Genomic DNA, 21,758 nt, shown 5'->3' on the forward strand with positions numbered 1-21,758 from the left:
AGTTGTTGAGTATTCGTGAACATTTCAGTACTCTCCTGTTTCTAGAGGAGCTACAGACATTTCCTACCAATTACTAGAACTAAATCAAATTGGTAAATTTATGTAGGAAATATTCCTAATTGAAAACTCAAATACCTTTCTAAGGAATGCCTTTCAACATTCATGGAAAATTAGGATAAGTCCACGTCTACCGATTCTCGATTTCAATCTGGAAATTCCTGACGTCAAGAAACGGATTCCTGACACTCCATGTCAAATGCGATTTGCTATTCGTTCAGAGGAGTTTAAGTTGCGCAGTTCAATGCGATCAGCTTAATTGAATGACAATACTCGACCGAGGATCTCATCGTTGCGAAGGTGAGGAGTACAAAATTCAACAGAAACTTCTCCTCGATGATCCTTCGACGTGCATAATCCGACGTTAATGACAAAAATAATGCAGTTACGCGAGTAATGAAAGATAGTTCGAAAGTTGAACGAGTCTTGTGCATTTTGAGCAAAGTTTATCGGAAATAACATAACTGCGAGAACTTTTCCTACGACTAAATGAACTACGAAACTTTGCTTTTAAAGGTAAATACGAATCTTTCAAGTATCTGAAAAGCCAGAAAAATTAAGAGAAAATGCTGCTTTTTGTGAATTTCTATATCGATGCAGTTCAATATTTCACAAATTATGTTCATTTCTCTTTTTAGACAAACGTCTCGAACCACATTTAGAAGATTCTAATGAATTGAATGCCTAATATGTTCTCACCTCAAATAATCGCAAGTCAAGGCATAAACAGTTCTCCCAAATTGCTTCACAAAAAACAGTGGGTTAATTCATCTTGATCGCTTCAGACGGTAACCACCCACGCTTAAAATCATCTTTGCCAATAGGAGCATTGTTGAAGCTCTGTAAATGGCAGAGCAAGTAAGCGGGAAACGCGAAACACAATCTACGGCGGTGTTCCCGCGAACAGACGAATCGGATCTGTTCCCGCGGAAGTATTTAACCAATTCCAGTTTCTGTTAAATATTTGCTTTGCATTAGCACGCTTCACGGTAATGGGCCACGAGACGAAATTGTTTACCGAATTAAACTCCCGATTAAATCGCGGGATCGCGTCAGGCGACCGTTATTTCAGGCAGATTCAGTTAGGCATAAACCGCCTGATCGACAAGAAAATTCTTCATCGTGAAAAAATGTGAAGAAAAGCAGATGCAAAGACAGGATTTCATTTTGATGATAGGGTTAATTGAACTTAAGACTATTTTGCATTCATAGGGAAATATTTTTTTATTCTTCTTAGGTATTTGCTTTTTCCTAGATTAAACTGCTCATATTTTAGTGAGAAAATAAGTTGTAAGTAAGTTAAAAAGCATAAATAATATCTTAAATATTATGAACGTAGGAAAGTTAATAGTTCATTCCTCGGTATTTAGTAGAGGCCACATGCCGTTAGCCTTGCATGAGAATCTCATGGCAACATTAATAGAAGCACTTGGCTACTTGGATTTAAGAATCGTGCGCCTCGAGAAGTGGTCACATAAGAGGCTTTCCAAAGAATTGCTCAAGGACCGCGAAATTTAATAGAACGTGGAGGCTCCCATCGAAGAGCCTGCCTTGATAAATCGTAAATTATTGTACGCGACAGCAGGTGATTCGTGTTATCGGCGGAAATCCACGGATAAATTGCTCGGTCGATTTTCCGGGGGAAAAACGCGGAGGCTGCTATTTCTGGCACGACGATCTTGCTCTTTTGTTTCACTCGCAGTTTCTCCTTTCTTCTCTGTATAAACGACGGGCATTCAGTCTGTTTTTATCTCTCACTCTCATACCCTGATTCTTTAGAAACTTCATTTTGCGTTTTCAGTTTAACTTATCTGAATTCAGCGTGAATATGCTTGCCGCCGAGTGACAGTAAATATGTCTCGCAAAAGATTCTAATAGAATCATATGAAATCATTATAGTTTAAAATATAGCAATAGATTATTAAGTCATTGAGATAAGGGTAGATGAACTATTTTCCTCCTCGTTAATGTCTTGAAAAAATTACGCCAGTCGCGTTCACTTTACTTCCGACGAGTATACACGTCATGGTTCATTCAGCGACTCGTATAGCTGTTTACGATCAACGAAATTCAAGCTTAAAAAGCCAAGATGGTGAAAGGATGTCCCAGTAGCGGAACCAGGTTACGCGACTTCCGGGCCAGTCGCTTTTCGCCAGCCTCGACGATGATTCCAGCCGACAACTTATGTCCGTGTGCATCACGAACGCATTTACTCGCTTACGTGCCAAACGCAACTGGCGTGACGTAACTTTAGCCGCGCGCTAATTGTTGCGAAGAAAAACTTATTAAAGACCTGGACGTGGACGATAATCCGCCTGTTGTAATTTCCGTCTGATAATTTATCAAGAGTGACTGCACGCTGCGAGAGCACATTGTGTTGCATAAATAAAATTTGTATGTATTTAAACAAGGTAAGTCTAAAACAATGAGTCTTTCATTGCCTATATTCTGAGATCTTAAAGAATTACCAGGGGCTATATAAAAGAAAAAAAATACGCGGGATCAGTTTTTTCAATTGTTCATACCTACACATATTAAAATATCCGTTTTTAATATTTTATTGATGACTACGTAAAGTTGTTCGGCACAAGAGAATCTTCCTCCAGCGAAAAGAATGTTCCAATAAGAAAGCGAACTTCAAAAGAAGTAATAATTACTGACCAAGCAAATAACGAGAGCGGAAGGGAAGACTCGTTATTTCCAAGCAGAGAAAACAATAAGGGAAGAGAAGGAAAAGAATATTTATTTCGGCTTATCGGTCCATGCGAATCGGTTTGTGCGCTGAGAAGTGGCTCGCTCAGCACATTATTAGAAACGAGTGGACCAGCTCGAAAAGTCTGCGCGCTGATCCGTGTCAACGATGTTTATCGTACAGGATGCACAGCTCTACGTGTAGACGTATCTATATAGATGTATATAGATATAGATATATGGATAAGGAGGGGGGCCAGGCGGTAGGGGGAAGAGGGGCCATATCTTTGACCCAGATAAGAGGAATTCGAAGGGGTTCTTATCCCGGGTCCATAGCCCGAGGGCAACGGGGCTCCTGGTGCTAGGCTTAATGGAGCTTGAATACGCGAAGATGAAGATTGCTTGCCATCCGTTACCCCCCAGGCTTCGTTCCTTAATTTTAGCGAGATTTTCGGCCATCTTCGGGATGTCTCCAACGACCAATATTCCTGCAGTTCAATATTTTCTGCTGTCTAATATACAGGAGAATGAAATAAATCTGTATGGTAGAAGGAGAGTCCTCTAAATTGTAAAGACTAGAAAAATATCAGCCTGATAAATTGCAATGCTTCTAACGACAGATCCTCAGCTCCTTTTCTATTGAAACAGTAGAATAATCCCTCCCTACTCAGACACGCGCACAGACACTTTGTATTCCTCGTAGCCTCGACCTTCCTATTTCGTTAAAAGAAAAACCACCCCTCGGCGCGTTCATTTTTCCGCGGTCGAAAGGGTACCGAAAGGAAAGAGCCAAGGGTGACACTCGCTCTCCCCGATTTAACGGAATCCCTCGACTCGAGGCGCCAGCCTTTTATGCCGAGCTTCCGCTCAAGAGGCGCGGACAGGGATCGGAGGGGTGGGTGGGGGTCGGTAGTGACGTCACGCAGCAGCACGATGACGTAAAACCCGGGGAACGTTACGTTACGCAAGCGTGGAGAGGCGTTTGGGGCGGTGTGGGGTGCGGTCCGATCACCCACTGGCCTACTTTCAGCCCTCTCTCTCGCCTCTACGGCCAACTAGTCACGGGGTATTTTTTCCCTCGTTCTCGCAGATGCCTCTCCCGAGGGCTCCGTTGCGACAATCCGCTTTCGGAGCATCCGCTCGACGTGTATGTAAACGATCAGGGGGATCGGGGCTTGTTTCTAATCGAGTTCAACAACGTCGAGCACTATGTCTTCTTCCTTTCCCTCTTTCCTGCGCGATACTTGGACGCTGGAATTTGCGGCGTGATAAAGCTTTCCTGTGAACCGTAGCACAGTACGGCTGGATTTATGCCTCGCGATAGTTTCAGGAGAAGGCATGAGTAGTATGTTGATAGCGTGAGCAAAAGGTTTTTAACAATACTCCTTAGAAAAAAATAAACTAAATAAGAAAAAAGTGTACAACATTCATAAATACAGTGACTAGAATAACGACGAGGGTAAGTTCCATGGCGCCACCCCTATTTCCAAACAATTTCGTCGCCCATCTCTAAGAATTCACAATGCTTAATTGTGTAAAAGAATATTGATTATATTTAATCTGGACTGACTGTCCACTGTTTCCTTGCGCGTTGAGAAAATTAATAGCTTGTCAGTTGTCACGAGTTACAAATTCTCCGCGGAAAGAGGATTATTCCGTGAGAACGATTATTTTCTCCTGTTTCCCGCTGATCCGTGTGACGTCACGGAGGGATTACAGCGTCGTGGTCCGGAGGTATCACTGGCGTGGCGACACGAGAGAAAAGGGCGGAGCAGGGCAAAGTGTGTCGACTAAATTAATGACAGCATCCGGCCTGCAACGTCGCCGATGATAAAGCCCTTCGTTTTCGCTTAACCAGTGCTCGCAGACCGAGGATGGAACGAATGACAGGCGGTCGTCTGCGAGAGAAACGAGTAACATTTCAGGGAAAACTCGAGTACAGTGTAAAGAATGATTCCTGGCTGCTGTGCTACGATGGTGTAATCGAAACCCCCGAAAACATTTCAAAAATTATTATGGGTTGAAAAATAGTCAGAAATAGGGGACCATCTTTTTTCTTTATCTTTAAATCTTCCGAGTATCCCTAATTCTTCTGATAGCTTCATTGGAATCAATAGTGCCCAGATAATTTGGTTCTCATCGTCGCTTTTACCCCTTCAATCGAATTCACCTCTAATGTTTGCCCAGAACAATAGAGGAAACATCATTGTAAAGATCGTCGAATTCACCGAAACTGGCGTGAATCGTGCTTGTTCTCGTATCGTCGGACAACAAACGGGTCCATTTGTGCTTTCAATTTCTGTCTTTTGTCCAGGCGCAAATCAATATACAGGATGCTAGCGAAGAAAATTTTACTTTCGAAAAATTCCTTTGAAAGGTGAAAAATATAATAGCATCACGCCGTCTTGAATGGTTGAAATCACCAGTTCACTGACTCTCTGTATCAATTCCTGGCGACTCCAATCAGCAAACTCGTTAACGATAGAAAAAAAGAGTTTGTCAAACCGTGCATCGTGCATTCTACTTGCTGAGTCAGGCCGTTTCGAGGGTAAAAATACAAGCAAAAAGAGAGAAAAGAAAACAGGGATGCTGAAGTCAAAGGCTATTGCGCAACGAAAAAAGCTGGCCCGACGAAACGAGTCGCTGTCGCGTAGCGCACAATTAAAATTAAAGCTTGGAACGAACGAGGATCGCGAAAACGACTGACGGTTGCGCAATATCAATTCATTAACATCCGATACTTTTGCACGTTTGACCTTTTCCCCACGCGTTCAATTTATTCCTGCTGCTGGGAAAAAATATGAAAAAGCGTAGAGGACGTTCTTTCAGAATCGATTGCATGTGTTAAAACAGCGGGGAAATTTCATGTACCTACAAACAGGAGGTGGCTGTTCTATTTGATTAAAGCTAGCGCGGTTCGTTGAAGAGGGAATACGTCATGAAATCGTATGCTTGACTTTGATATCCTGTTAGAGAGACGTTGTAGTTAAAAGAGAGCGGCAGAGTGAAAAGAGCACTGATGGCGAAATATCTGCTATATTCCTCTCAATTGTTTTTAGAGTTCTGTTTAGCATAAGAATGATAAATTCCTGCTTCGTTTTTTAAATTTCGCGACAAAAGGCTAATCCAAAAATTCTTTTGTACCTTGTGATTCGATTCTCGTTTACTTCACAAAGTTCTCAGAGAAAATTTGTAAATCGCGATTCCTTTATCGAGTATCGTATCAAGTCAATTCACGGTAGAAGTTAGGAGGTAAACGTGGCACCTGTGAGTAGAAAAGCACGAAGCGTTCTAATTACGGTAGAGCGATCCTGTAATTGAATCTAATTGCCGCAGGAAAGAGGAGCACATCGGCTACCTGATCACAGGCATCCTTTGTGCCAGCCGTTGACTATTACCTTCGCCGAAACAGCTGTAATGCAATTAACCGAATCGCGAGCATTTAGTCTGGATTCGTGTTGTCCTCTTGTTATTGAAAAAAATTTGAATCTATGATAATTAGAGCTACGAAAAAGTTGCATCCGCAAATATGGAAAACACATGTTCATATATCCTAAAAAAATTAATTTTCGTCTTAAAAAGTTTTCAGTTACGAAGAAGCTGTAGTAGTAGAGTTCCATAGTTTTGAAAAAGAGCAGTCAACTTACCGCAAATATTTCAGAAAAGTTCTGCGGATAACCCAGCACATATATTCATATCGACAACGAAGCAGCAGAGAAATAAATTCAGTGCGTTTTTCTGACAGATTTAATGATTAGATTTTTTCGTTCTCGATCGAATGTTTCCGGCTTCCGTGAAAGACTCGTCGAACGTGTTTCATTCTATATAAATCGCAACTAAGCGTAGAAGTAGAAAAATATATATAATATCATACAGAAACTCACAATCAGTTCCAAGTGTATTGTTGAAAGTTGTAACTCTGCCAACAGTGCCTCGTCCCACTGTCAACTTTTTCTCTGGCCCGATCTACATTTTTGAATTTCAATTGGACAGTCCAATTTCCGTAACTCAATTTTCATTTTGCTTTTAATTTCTCTATTCTTTCCTCTGGCGCGTCTGTCTTTCACAAGGAGAAGAAAAAGTGAGTTTAAAAAAGTAGTAAAGTGGCGTAATTGGCCGTTTCGCCCTCGAAATCGGCGCATTGGATTGCGTCCGTAGTAGAAGGCCCGCTGGGACGACAACTTGACGAAGTTAATCGGCGCAAACTACTAGCAGCGGGGCGGACTAGTGTCGCAGATTCTACTTGTGTTCGACGTTTACGTGGCAGAGCCTTTACAATCCCACGCGGGCCTGAACTCCGCGACGATGTCGCTTCTCCATTTATTACCAATTTGCCGAGGGAATTAACCACGCCATTTCAATGCACCACCATGCAACGCGTCATGCACACCTTAATTATATCCCGACTGGATAAACTCTATTGTGATCTCTACATGGTAGGAATTCTGAAAGTCTTATTCGCATGAAGCAGTGCCAAGAATTGTAAAATAGCTGTGCAGATTTTCATGCCATTAGTAATGATTTCATAAATCATTCACTGCACAAACTAGATGATTTCCCTGAAAGGCATGAATCGCAAAGACGAAACAACATTTCCTCGTACGAGCTCTCGTTTACGCGTAAATGAATTCTGAAAGTGCGCGGAGCGCAGACTTCGTTAGGCAAGCGCGCGGCAGCGTCGCGTATATTTAAACTCGATTTTCTCGAGAACGAAGGCTTCTACGTAAAAATTCCCTCTACGTTTTCCATGCATTTTCTCTTGTACAATCGTTGCCTTTTACCTTTCACCCCCCTCGAGCTACGCAATCATCATTATTTCTTATTTAAACGCACGTAATGCCGACGTCGTTTTTCTCGCGTTTCACGCCCATCGTTTGCCTATAAATCGTCTCGAAATGATCAATTTCCGACAGAAATCCAGTGTTCGGCTGGCGACCAGGTTTCTCGGAGACTCGTATCGTCAATATCTCATCGAGGACGTCGAACGTGACCGAGGAACGCGGGCAAATGAAAGAACGAGGGTGGCGGTGGCGGGTGAAGAATCGTCGAGCACAGATTGCGTTACAGATTAAAACGATCGGTCCACGGAAAGCAGTCGAATTAATTATTGGCTCTCAGCCATTTAGCTTTGAACGGGGGACGATGTGTATTTACATCGGATTACGCGATATGTTCCCCCATACCACTTTGGGATAAATCGTGAGTCGCATCGAGAGAAGCGGAGTATCGGCGCGACGCAAAGTGTATTTGCAGGGTTTCGGAGTTTCACTTGGCGACATTTGACTTCCTGCCAAATGTTGCTGGGAATCATTTTCGTTCGAGATATCGTGCAAACAGTGAGGTGGAATCGATGCACAACGCGTTGTGTAAATTGCAACGATCCCATAGATAAAAGCTATATTTACACGATTTCTGTGAGGCAAAGATAATCGTCTTTTATGAAAGAAGAAAGCTAAGGATTGTGCCTGGACAAAATCATGAAACTCTGGGATGAGACTGTATGCATGGAATTCTACGAGCTTGAGAGAGTTCAAATTCCTGGGGAAGATTCTTTGGGGTATTCTGAACTATGCGGAGAAGATAAGTAAACTTAAAAAAGAAATATTCGAAAAATTATATTGGATACTCTTGATAAATTTTTAGGAAGCTTCCACATCCCTAACCTAAAAAAAAAACTAAGAAATTATGCAAGTACCTTGCCAGAAACAAATCATTTCATTCCACGGTTCAGAGTCGAAAAACCTCACAAGGCAATGAAAGAATCAGTTCTTATATTCTGGAGTCGAAGAAGACAACGATAACATCCAAGGAGGATGATTAAGGGGTCAAAAACACGCGGTAACCGGTGTGTTCCGAAAAACGATATCCAGTGATGACAGTAAGCCGGCTGGTTTTGAACGTCTGCCAGAGCAGATCGTATCGGGGTAACTGCAATAACGACAGGAACGGGGGAACGATGATCAGGGGCCTGGTCCAAATAAGGGCTGATAAACTCGGGATCGTCGACTCCGTCCGCGAATGAATTCTCCACGACGCGGTTGGTTCGCGATGGAGCTCGGTGAAGAGGTCGGTCGCTGGGATTGTTTGCTCGCACGAGTCAAGTTGACTCTGGCCACGCTTCGGAGAGCATCTTCCGTGTCTCCCGGGGTTGCTGCAACCCCGCGAAAGATCTGCCTGAGAAATCGAGCAGCCGCTTATTCTTTGTTAACTCGAAGCTCTCGAAGACCCAAGTCGCTCAAAGGACAGCGAAACAGAATTCCCTTGCTAATCGCTGGAATTGCCCGTGCTGCTTAAGCCTTTGAAAGATCGTGGGTCAAGTGGGCCGAAGCGAAGCGGCAAAGTTAAACTCAACCTACTTCTATGTTTCTTAGCCTTTGTTTGTGGTCGGCCTGTCCCACGGAGTGGCACGATAATTCCGCAGAAGACGCCTACGACGAAAAGTTTCGCGGCAAAAGAGTCGCGAGACGGTTTTCCACGGAGAATTATCAGACCGGGGCGCGCACAATACCAGCCCGCGCCTCGAATAAATTACGAGCGTGCAACCTACTTGCAAAATTTCGTGGCACCGCGCTTAATTAAGGCGCGTTACACGGCAACGCTCTGCATTCGGGCTTTCGCTTCGACGAAACACGCTTGGTTGCAATGTAAAAAGTCGCATTAGCGGAAGGCAGTCGTTAGCCACGGTAGAACCCTTTAATGATCTCCATCGAGCTTATCGAGTACCTGAACCTGAAAGCGAGTCTATAATTATTACTAGCCAGAGAATTGGGAGATGCGAGGGATCAAGGAATTTTCCATTTTCAGTTTACTTCTTTTACAGGCTTAACTTCCAAATCGTCAAAGTTTGTACCGTAGCAAGCTGCATGCAATAAGGAAAACAAGGTCGATTTTTATGACCCAATTTTATCAACACCTCTTTTCCCTCGAGGTGAATTTCTATGATCGACGAAATCTGCTTCGATGAATTCGTGTTTACGGGATATCCGAATTGCGAGAAAACCTTCTGGCACCATGTTCTTCAAAAAATTCCCTGAGAATGTATGCCTAGAAGGCGTTCTTGGAGCATTCTGCTTCCGCGAATCCGAAAACGTTCCATCTTCCCTCGCAAATATCTAATTCTCACGATTGAACGGCGACAATTGCTTCCTCTGGCATTCGGCTGGCCTCCCACCTCAGGAAATTGGAAAATCATTGGGGAAACTTATATAGAATTTTACAGTGTGCAAGGGTGATTTTGTACCGAAAAGGTCCGACCGTGTCCTTCCTTGAAACGTGGGAATTTTATTAAACAAATGAAAAAGGAGGAGCGTAGAGACCTCTGGAGCACCATTAGTATGCAAAAGAGGGTGCAGAGCTTTCACAGAAATTCCTGTAATATAAAAAAATTCAGTTCACAGAAACCGGCAAGGCATTTGGGCATCGAAAGATTCGCGATAATCATAAAGCTGCTCGCGAAGGAGTCCCTGCAGTGTCGTTAACGCGGGAAAGGAAAAATTTACGAAATTTCAGTGGAAAGCTTTTATTCTCTCGGGGCACTAAAAAAAGTTTCTATTCCACAGACAATTTCGAAGCAGAAGGAGGGGATAGGGGTTTAAATTTCTGTGATATCGTTACCGACGCTAGAGGATGTTTCGAATTCATCAAATTTCCGGCGAATTGAACGCGTTCCCTTTTAGCTAGGTTAAAAACAGCACTTTTTGAATAGCTCTTGGCAAACAACGAATCACAGTAGCCGTGATCGTGAGAAATTCAATCCGAGGATATCGTTGCTTTCACCAATGAGACGTCGTCTGCTCACAAATTACCTACCATTAAATCTGCATCGCGATCTCCGCGGATCGTGACTTATAAGTGGACCGCTTGAAAGCTTCTCCTCTCTGAGAAAAATAGGTCGGTGACCTGTCGTCTAAAAAATGCAGATCGTTTACGCTGGCGGTACTTCTTGGGTGGTGGAGTTTAATTAACCGAGGGATTCCGCGGTTGCTTGTTCTAGGAGGAAGTGGAGATGAGAATAACATTACACGGACATTACGCGAATCAAATTGTTATTCGACTGAAAGGCGTAAAAATACAATTTCATTGCGGGTATAACTTAAGCTAAACTCAACGCGAATTTCTGCTACAGCTTGACATAAACCTAACCCAAATAAAAATCAGTTAAAGCTAAATTAGAATGGTTTCAATAGTTGAAACGTAACCCAAATGATCACGAACCAATTGCTATGAGATTCAGTATTAGTTTCAAATCCAAACATGAAGCACATTCCAAAATGGAGTCGACGAATAGGAATCGAACGGGAAATCTATTGAAACAGGGGGAAAAAGGTCGATAGAGTTGAAAAGTGAAATCTATCAAGTACTCCTGATCGATGTGCTCCAGGGACAAAGTTGCGAATTTCTCGTGAAAGGGAAAAAAAACGAGAATAAGCGTTCGATCGAGCGTTTCAACTCAAGCTTTCAGAGCGGTGCGCGCGCGAAGATATAAATACCGTGCTTTATGCAGAAAATAACGCGTAGGTTTTTTCCCTGGAAGCCGCGTTAAGCTGCACCACGTAAGCCCGGACACTTAAACAGTATTACAGCGAGGGAAATCGCGCGGAATTCACGTTTATTCGTGACATCGTCTGTGTTCGACCTTCTCCGTGGAATTACCGATTGCTGTGCATTGGAAGATAAACGTTCACATTTGTAAAAATGCATTCTCAACAGCAATTTCCTCCGCTGTACTGCAACAAATTAAAAGGGATATGGGTAATGGACCGTAATCAATTTTTTTTATTCCGTTAAAAAGAAATCGCTCGACATAGTTTGGTTGTTGAAAGAGATCAAATTCTGCAATATCGGATCGTCGCGAAGGATCAAACGATGCATTCCTGAGAGAAGAGAAAATACGCAATGAATTCTGTCGAATGAAATGTAACAACAAACAAGAGGATTTATGCCTGAACAAAAGCAAAGAGGTAATGTCGGTACGCGTTAAAAAGAGGGCAAAGGGTAGAGTTGCTCGGGGTAGGAAAAATGAAAGAGAAAATGATTCGGTGAATGCGTGGAAAAAGAAAAGAGAAACTATTGAAAAAGATTCTAAAAAAAAACGGTACAGTGTTTCCAGAAGAGGAACAAAAACATAGAATGAACAAAATTTTGTACGTAACATACCCGAAAGACACAAGAAAGAAATGAAACGATGTTCACGATGAGAGGCCCCAGGGACAAACAGAGAAACACCCCCTACACGTGCAGCCGTGGGTATCGACACACGTTTTCGAATAAAAGGAAAGAGGAGTAGGGCAAAAGCAAGCGAAGGAATCTCTTTTCTTAGCAAAACGCGGCAAGAGATAAAAATGATCGAGTCCGAAGGGGAATAATTGGAAGAGGAAAGAGGTCGGTGTATCAGGAAGAAGTGCAAAAGAGTCAAGAGGAAAGGAGGATGCACCTGCGTCCCTCGTTCCCCTCATTTTCCCATCGCGGCAAGGGAGAAGGGACGAAAGAGCGTGAGGCATAGAGGGACGCAGTGAGAGAAAGGGGGACATTCCCGGGGGTAAACGCGCAAGCGCAATACGGGGGTGGAAAAGCGATGGCGAGCTACTCGGAGCGCCCGGGACGCGTCGTGGCTGGTTCGCGGGAGTGCAACCGAGAGGGTTACCGGGAAGAAAGGGATCGAGACAGGAGGGGAGGAGAAGGAGGACCAGGAACGACGAGACGGGGACGAGAAACGAAGAGGGAAGAGTTGGCGAGATAAAAGGAGAAGATCGAAAGCTCGCGGGAGAGAAATCTGAAGGGGTGGAGAGAGAGAAAGAGGGAAAGAGGGAAAGAGGGAAAGAGGGAAAGAGGGAAAGAGGGAAAGAGAGGAAGAGAGAAAGCAGAGGGATAGGAGGGATAGAAGGGATTGGAGAGGTAGGGTTGAGAGGGGTGACTGGATAGAGCGTGCGCAGGCCGAGGAGGGAAGGAGAGAGGCCTGGAAAAGCCGGGAGTGTTCGTTCCTAACCCCCGTTGGGCCGCGTCCTCGTCACCGTGTGCCGTGTCAGTCGAGGTTTCCCCGTTTTCCGCGAGGAACTGCGAGGGAAAGCTGCTCTCGTCGCGCGTCTCGATCCAGTCGGCCGCGTTCCACGCCCGATATACGATTCTAGCCGCGGCGATCACCCGAGGAGACGCACCGAGAGAGCGAGCAGCGCCGCTGTAGAGGGTCAGACACGGTGGGGTTGAGGCACGCCGAGGCGGGGGTGAGGCGGGGCTGAGGCGGGGGTGAGGCGGCGGCGATAGGGGTCGCGGAGAAGGGGCGTTCGGAGGGTGGCGAAGGTGCTCCAGCACTCCGCAGCATCCGAGCCACGGGGAAGACGAGCGTCCAGGGGTGGTGACCTGCAACCGCGAGCCAGCTCTTCGTCCACCACAGAGACGCACGCTCCACTCTGTCGCGTCCACTCCCTGGATACGTAACCCTGAGGACGCGTTCGAGCTGAAACAGGCTACAGCGAGAGTCTGTCGCATCCGGCCCGTCCTCTACCTGTCGATGCGCCTACGTGCCAATCGGGGAACGATCGATCCTCCCGACGCAACTTCCGGGGATCGACGTTCTGTCGTTTAATTAGAGGAGAGCGTGCGCGAGACCACGGCCGATTGGCCAACGAGCCGGCTAGCTGCCTGACTGCCCGACTGCCCGACTGCGTGCGTGCCTTTGGATCTGGAGCACCGATCCTCTGATCCCCGTGACCTTGTGACACCGCGACGCGGGTGGGAGAGAGAGGACGAGAGCGAGCGAGCGAGAGAGAGAGAGAGAGAGAGAGAGAGAGAGAGAGAGAGAGAGAGAGAGAGAGAGAGAGAGAGAGAGAGCTTCGCGTACTAGCCACTCGCCGCCGGAGAAGAAGGGATGCGGAAGATCAGGCTGAAGCGTTGAACAGACTACACACCCTCCGCGGAAGCAGTCAGGGTGGCGCGTGTTCCCTGTACCGCTGCTCCCGACCTCGTTGCCCCTACCTTACCGTCGTGTGTACCGTGTTCGGAAACTTGCCTCTACGGATCCGATATCGCCGATAGTTGCGAAACTTTCGGCCAGAGGAAACGCTGACGCTTCGACTAGTTTCAACTCGCTGTGTGTCGCAAAGTTTTCCCATCATTTAGAGACAAGAGCTCTCTACTGGGGTGAGAAGTGAGAAATTGGAGCTTCTTCGGGGAGCTTCGGAGAATTTATCCAGTGACGCGTTGCGAGAAACGCTTAGGAATGCTGTGCATGTTCGTTTGTTGAACAAACAACAATTTCTGAGGGTGAAGAGTGAGAAGAGTCTTTCGCGATTGATGTTGCGGTCTCTTTAAATCAAAAAGAAGAAGTTCAAGTGCCAAATACTAGTTACCTCAACAGAATTATCAAAATAAAAAACGTCGATAAATAGAAAGGAGAGCACTGTGACCCTTCGAGTCGGCAACGCGTAAAGGACTACCCCCTTTTCGCGACTGAGAAGTGCTAACCGGAGGAACGAGGATAGCAGAAACTGGAAATTCGAAGGGAGAAAAAGGAGCGTGGGAGACGGGTATCTGTGGCCAAACAAGGCGGAATCAGTGGGTCATAGAAGACGTTAAACTCGAGAAGGCGGCTGGAAGAGGGAGTCTAGGGTAACCAACCCCCGAAAGGATCGAATACGTGCCAAAACCATGAGCGAGGGTACGCCGAAATCTCAGGGCAAAACTGTACCCGATGGCTCGCCAGCGCGTCTGGAAGCCGGTATGATTGTATCCACTTTTACTTAATAGTTCTAAGTAGATTTAAACACGCCTGATTCCATTATTTGTAGACAGTTAATGTTTCTAATTCTGCTTGCACAGACTGAAACAACTTTTAAGTAGAATAGGTCATTCTTAACAGAGACGTAAGCCTTAACTACTACTGAATGAAATGTAGAAGAAGATGTAGAGTATCGAAACAATAGGGCAAGCTTCTCCATCTGAAAACTCATTTCTTTGTCAACTGTTTAATTGTTTAAACATCTTTGTACTTCTCAAGAAAGTCTGCCTCCTAAAAAAAGTAGTCAAACAAGCACAGATAGAAAGCTCCAAAATAACAGGTCAACATTCTCCCAAAATCTTCAGAGAAGGATCTTGTTTACCTAAAATTTCATTGTTCCTTCTTTTGATTACGAAACTTTTTCGCAACATACTTTTCTCCGCTCTCAAGAATCATTTTCCATTACCAATTCAGCGCAGAGTGTAGACACATTTCCTTTGATCAGTAGAACGTGAAACATTGCTTCTAATGCTGACGAGCGACAATCAAAGGTCACAAAGTTCTCCGCGGTTGCCAACTCGATTCCAATTTGGAGTCCGTGGCGACGAAGCGTCGCGGGCGAGCTGAAATTGGGTCCCGCGACAGCTTCTCCTCTCCGTCCTCGAATACGTTAAACTTTCCCTCAGTCGTGGTGGCTAGGCAATTTTGCACGTTTTCTTGAAGCCGTGGTTCTCTCGAGCCTGGAGAGACTTGAAGAATAGGACCGCCTTTACGTCCATGATAATACGCGTCCCTGGAATTGAAATTTGCCGTCTGACGTCGCGAGATTCCGAGATTTATGAACCAGTCAGCTTGTTGGGGTGTCCCGGAAGTTCCAGACTGTTCGCTATAAAAGACTGCTAGGGTGCTCTTCGTTGCGTTTGAATGGGGTGCTGGGGTTAATGCGTCTTTTGTGGCGCATCGACTCTGCCAACTACATGCAAGTTCGTTGTGACTGGGTCGTAAGAGTCGTTTTGGAATTGCTGAAGTATTTTTCTGGTGGAACGATAGATGCCTTCTGTAGTGGTGTATTCTTCATCATTGCCAAAGTTTTTAAGCGACAAAGTGGTGGAATTTTCCACAAAGTTGAAGTATCTCTAAGGTAAAGAGAATGGTTTTTTTCGTGACGATAAGGGTTTCATAGAAACCCAAGCTAAGTTAATTAATATAGGAAGCATTATGTCAGTAATGAAAAAGTATCTCAGATAACAATGTCTTCACGTCTTACGTCAAAAGTATTACAACATTGGGGGCAGCGATTATATACTACCACACGTCTACCATTTTCATCGAAAGCTACTAGCAACACAGATACTCTCCAAAGAAATTGTTCCCCTGATCCAACGTAAAACATACTGGTATCAATATCCATCAGATCTGCTGCATACCTAACGAATGCTTCAACGAATTCTTCTCACCGTGTTGCGATAACGCGTCCACCCAGAACACAAAAGATTTTGTCTGGCATCATAAAAGGAGATGACACCGTGTTCACGAGGGATTTCTCGGGATTACGGTAGAATCTAGGGCAGCAATTTAATTTTCAGAAATGTCCCCAAGCCCGTTGCTCTCTCGTCGAGTATGCACGATACATGAGCACAATATCTTCCAAACGATATCAAACGGACGTTATCAGAGCAAGGGAGAACGCTCGGATTTTTCGTCGACAGAGCTGCCTTGTCCATGTCACGAAGTTGCAAGTTTCTGGCGACACGGTGAAGAACGTCGCGCTGAAACTTCCCAGAAATTGGCTTCCGTGCCTCGACGAAACTAGGCCAGCGATTTCGGTCCGAGGGATTGTGGTCAGCCCCTCTGTCTCGATACGTAAAGAAATCGACGGACTTTCGACGGTCAGAGCGGTTCTTCCTGTGGGTATAGCAATTTCGGGAGCTCGTAAATTTGATTCTGTTTTCGGGGGAAGTCTACTTCTTTATCTTGGACGATCGTTCCAATTTTCTTGGACTCCTAGTTTGCTCGATTTTCAGCTTCCTGTGTGTGACGCTTAGAATGTACCTTTTGCTATGTTGAAAGCACTACCTCAAGGCAAGTAGCAACGACTTTTTCACAGTGTTACGTCTGACAGACGGTGAATGACATTGTACAGCGAATATGTTTCTTAGTGCTACTGTAGTACTCAAATGAATTCAAAGGAAGTACTTACTACGATGGCGAAAAGGATATATCTTCAGTAGATAATGCGAAAAAAGCTTACAATGAAAAGTGATGTGCCTTCAGAGAGATTTGTCGCACTGTTACGACATAGAAGAAAATATTTTTTCAATAACGGGAAAGTCTTGTCATTTTGCTGCAAGTATTATGATAAACAAGAAAATGTTCTTTTTTACTATAGAAGTCAGTACTTGTTTATTGACAATTTTGCTACTTTTTCTAAAAAAAAGCCATGCAATAAATTACAAAAAAATGCTTGTCGTGTTAAAAACAAACTAACTCTTTATTAAACTATTTGACTATAGACTAAAGGTGCTTTCATTAAGTACAACGTACTTTTTTATAGTAAATAATATATCTTCCTAGCAACCATCAATATATCAAGGTGCAGTAAAAAGGATCACTCTCCCGCAAAGTACCACGAAGTTCAACTTCATTACCATACTCGGAAAGATTCTTCTTTTACAGCACCAAAGATACTGCTCTTGCACAGTGTTCGTCCGTAATGCGAAAAGTAGCGTAATGGTTCTCCCTTACCGAGGCACTGAAAGTTTAACAGTGGCTCGTGAACTTCGAGACCAAACTCGATGATACCAAATGACTCTTTCCTGGTCTCAAATCGCTGTCCTAATTTCGATGGTTTCAAGATCCTTGAAGATTGGCCAATCTTGCCACTTCTTTCACCTCTCTCTTCTTACCTAGCACTTTAACACAGAATCCACCTCGTTTTATTATTTTTTTAAATTACTCTCACTCCCTTTTAAAAGTACAATACCTTTTTTTCGACAAGATCTTCAATTTTTGATTGTTAAAACAGATGTCAGTGGTCTTTTTACGAAAGTTCAAAGGAATAGAGTCCAAAAGGAATACTCTATATGAAGGGGTGAAAATTCAGCAAACCAGGAAAGTTTCCGCGATCGTCTTTCGTATTCCTGTCGTCACGACCCCAAAAATATTTCGGGTCACTTGTTCTGCCAGTGGCACGACGGCGGAACACTCGGTATACGCGATTCGCTTCATCTAAATTCGCATTAACATATTACGTGTGCGGAAAGCGGGATGCGGCGTATAAATACGTGCAGGAAAATGTATCCAGTTGTTTGCGCGGGCACAAAACCGTAAATTCTGACCCACCATGTGAAATGTGAATGGCAACGAAATGGTCGGCTACGGTTCAAATGCCACTAGCATACTCGTTTTCTGTCACGCAGGAGGTGAATTATATAATCCATTGGGTTCTAATGAACGTAGCACATTTCGCTTGAAATTAATGTTCTGAGTTGATCTGTCTTTCACATTTCCTTGCTTGTTCAAAATTTTCCATTCAATCACTAGAGTACTATATGAACAGAAATTTCAAATATTAGCACGTTCTGATTTTTTTTCTTCCAATAACTCTTACAAAAGTCTTACAGAAACGTGAAATCGTGAAAAATTCGCAACTTCGCGGCTGACTTGTCGCGACACGTTCCACAAAGCAGTTTATGTCGGTGGATATCGCGAATCTGCAAGCGTAATCCGATCAAGTGCACGCGTCGATGAAACTGTTCTCAGAATTTCTTGTCGAACGGTGCACCTCTGCAAGACTGAGAAACCGATGGAACGATTCTGTCACATGAAACTGTATCACGATTATTTTTGTGATTTTTCTCGTATCTTGAATTTTATTATACTTTAGAAATTATCACCCCGTGAAGAAATTGTACAGTGTCTGAAATAAACAGAAGAAAAAGAGTTCAAGGAAAGACATTACAGTAGATAGAGATGTCGAGAAATGTAAGTGACAGAGGATTGTCTTTGGTCAGACATAGTTTACTCCCGCTGTCCAGTACAGAAGATTGTCTTTTCATAACTTTCAAGTCTAGTACTTCCTGAGAAATTGTTATCTAAGGCCATGATTATATTTCTCGAATTAATCGAAGTTTCAGAAATGCATTTATTACATCAATCTCAATTTCATTAGGTATCTTTTAGCATAATCTTATACGTTCTGTTCAATTGTTATCTTATAAAGATCCTTTCGAGAGAAATATATACTATTCGATGATAAATATGAAAGTATTCAAATGAACTTCTCGTCTTTCCGACGTCTTTGCCTAGTATCACCTCATCTCGAAGTCAAAAGCTCCTGATATCAGCGGCTGTACAGTACATTAAAGGAAAATTGTTGTTTCAGCTTAAAAGCTTTGTACAGCCGCCATTTCTCGAGCTTGCTGCGTCCCCTTAAATTTTCATTATCGTATGCAAAGCTTTCGCTCGTGAACTTTCAACTTCCGAGCTTCGAAACCTTCTTCAAGAATATCCCTTTGCCTGTAGGATGGCCACAACTCGGAGTAAACTGGGTCGAGTGGCCAACACCTTTGCGAGAAAGCATTTTTATTGTTTTTCATGACGCGAAATGCTGCAGCTTGTTTAGGAAGGATTATGTTCTTCGACTGGTTGAACTGACAGCCGCTTTGAACCTAAATATTTAGCGAAATATCTATAAAACGAAGCTAACGTAGGTCTGTAGTTCACTGTGCAAACCAGAGAACAAACAGAAGTTTTGTTCCCGCGAGCTAATTCGATAGAGAGTAGAGAACAAGCAAAAGTACTGAAAGTTTGTTGGTATTTCGCGGAATTTTCGCTGGAACGAACCTCAAGCCTGGAGAAATACGATGTCCGATACAGAGTACATCGCGTGCTATCTCTGGACTCGATGGAATTTAAATAATCGACAATTAAGAACGAGCAGAGCGTGAATTTCCTCGGAACACCGTTCGAACGTGTTGGTATCGTGGTCGCTGAGAAATCTCGAGTTCGAAATTGAAGCTGTCGTCCTCTAAGTAAAATTCCATCTTTGAGCTATAGTCTATGAAAATAAAAAATCTAAATCGCTAGGAAGCTCTTACATGAAAAATTATGAATTTAAGAACTAGAAGTGTATGGAAATACCCTATGAAAAATAGGAAGCAGGAGAGAAGAAATGAGAGTTAAGAGGTACATGCGGGAAGAATACAGAAATATAAGCAAAGTGCCCTTTTAAAATTCAAGTTTATCAAAAGTAGGTAATCTCGAAGTACTGCTTCGTCCCTGGAAGATTCGCTCACATATACGATATCGAAAATTCGCAAGAAACACTCGAAAGAAAGAGGAAAATATCGAAGAATTCTCGGTGACTTGAATGGTTTCTAAAACAGTTAACCCAAATTCAGGTTCTAAAAATATCAGATCCATTCAACGCTAGAAATTCGAACTGTGTCAGAGAATTCTCGTTGGTCAGTTTACTTCGAACGAGCCCAATTCCCTTCGTCTCGAAAGAAAAATCCTATACAAGCTGTAAACGTAGGAATATCGAGGAGGGCTAAATTTTCTGAGCGCATGTCAGGGATTCTCGTTGAAAAACTACGCAGGCGACGGTCCTGGAATATTCATACTGGATATGCAAATCCCAGCTCTCTCGAACAGTTTCCACAGTTTACGAGATCAACGTATTTCGTTTGGCCTACTATCGAAAACTGGAGCAAACCGAATACTCGCATATCGCAGCGTGTCCACCGCGTCGAAATTTACGAGTGGAGACGTCGAAAACGAGCAGATTCGCGGCACTCCAGTAATTCACGTCCGATCTCGCGAAACCCGGTAAATCGTCGAAATTGCGGATGGAAAAACAGCCAGCCGGAAGAGTTTATTTTCTCTAGAATTTATATGATCCGAGTACAAAGGGAACGATACAAGTGTAATTCGATAAATGTTCCGCGTAACAATGCATATAAATAGTTAACAAGATGGTACGTGGGACTGTAAATATAAAAAATCCGTTAATAAACCGTTGATCGTAAATATCTCTGGAGGGCTGGGAAGTCAGTTAACGCTAGCAAGTTTGTAACTTGTAAACGGGGTCAGGTGAGACAAAACATGTTTATATAAACGTTTTTTTTTTTTTTTTATTATTCTCCTGTGGTCCATTCATCTCCGAAGTTATGCCCACAGATTGTGCCACACAATAAAAAAAAGTATTCCCATTTACACACATTTGCTTCGCACACAGGTATCGCGTTCACGCCCCATTTCTTTATTTCTCTCCTCTTTTCGGAGACGTGCAGCATTTTGTCTCGCAGATCGGCAAAGGAGTAAATACATAAATAAAATATCGAGGAATACTGTCAGGGGCTTCGGTTGTTTCCAGTCGTTGAGCCTTCCAGACGATCGCCTCGAGCGGCGAAGGGCTCAGGCACGCGTGAAACAAAATGGAGGCGATGAAACGGGGTTTAAAAGGAGAACGAGATTATTAAACCACAAGCTTTCCCGAAAAAGAAGGAACGGTTCAGGAATATATTGTAGTCAAGTATCTTTACGTGGCGGTATTAAGTGTTTCTCGTTATGAAGAAACACCCTCTTTCTTCTCTTCAATTCGTATCTGTTGTTCGTGTAATTTGTGGTTCGTCAAAGGGGTGGCGAGAAAGGAGGCTTAATTAATGGTTCTGTCTTTGCCAGAGAAAAGAAAAGAAAATTGAACAGACTTGGTGGGTACAAAAAGGACTAGAATACGGGTATATAAAATAAACAGTGTTGGATATTTTGTACTGTTGTGGCTGCACATTAAGTGGTGCCATTGCGGGTCCTATCAACGATGAAACAGTGATGCAGTTGACGAGAGATACCATTCGACCATGAAAATTCCGATTCCAATGAAAATTTATGAAGCGAAATTTCTTCTCGTGAAATTTCACGAGAGGGTGAATCTACCCTCACGAGACGGGAGAAAACACCATTGTTTCTTGGAATGTATTGGAGCATGGGAGACATAGGGGATGCTTCAACATCCACAATATGAATTTCTAGAGAACAAATGATTGTAGATTTGCTGTTTGTTACATCGATATCATTCGTCGTCCATAATGTATTCTGTGTGAAACGATACAGATTCTGTAGCATACGATTCGACGTCCAATAAAATCACGGATCATAGTCGATCTATGATTGGACACCCCGTCGAACTCCTCCCCTGTGGCTTTCGAAGCAAAACCAGAAATTAATTTCATCGGGATAGGATCAACACCGTGCCATTTGTCGTCGTTTCAGCGCGCTAACGAAATTAGAAACAGCA

The 21,758-nt window shown here is 43.6% G+C and overlaps 1 protein-coding gene across 3 annotated transcripts in view; it reads left to right on the forward strand.

Moving 5' to 3' along the window:
• Kcc (solute carrier family 12 member kcc) overlaps positions 1–21,758 on the forward strand; it is an 83,192-nt gene that overhangs the window by 47,817 nt on the left and 13,617 nt on the right. The window contains exon 1 of one of the 3 annotated variants that reach the window (XM_076377678.1): positions 13,589–14,461. The exons of the other annotated variants lie outside the window; for them this stretch is intronic. Coding sequence (XP_076233793.1) covers positions 14,392–14,461 — 70 coding nt within the window. The 5' untranslated portion in view covers positions 13,589–14,391. Of the gene's footprint in view, positions 1–13,588; positions 14,462–21,758 lie in introns of those variants that run through there. 3 annotated transcript variants of the gene reach the window in all.

Source organism: Calliopsis andreniformis, chromosome 5, assembly GCF_051401765.1.
Source record: "Calliopsis andreniformis isolate RMS-2024a chromosome 5, iyCalAndr_principal, whole genome shotgun sequence".
Lineage (NCBI taxonomy): Eukaryota > Metazoa > Arthropoda > Insecta > Hymenoptera > Andrenidae > Calliopsis > Calliopsis andreniformis.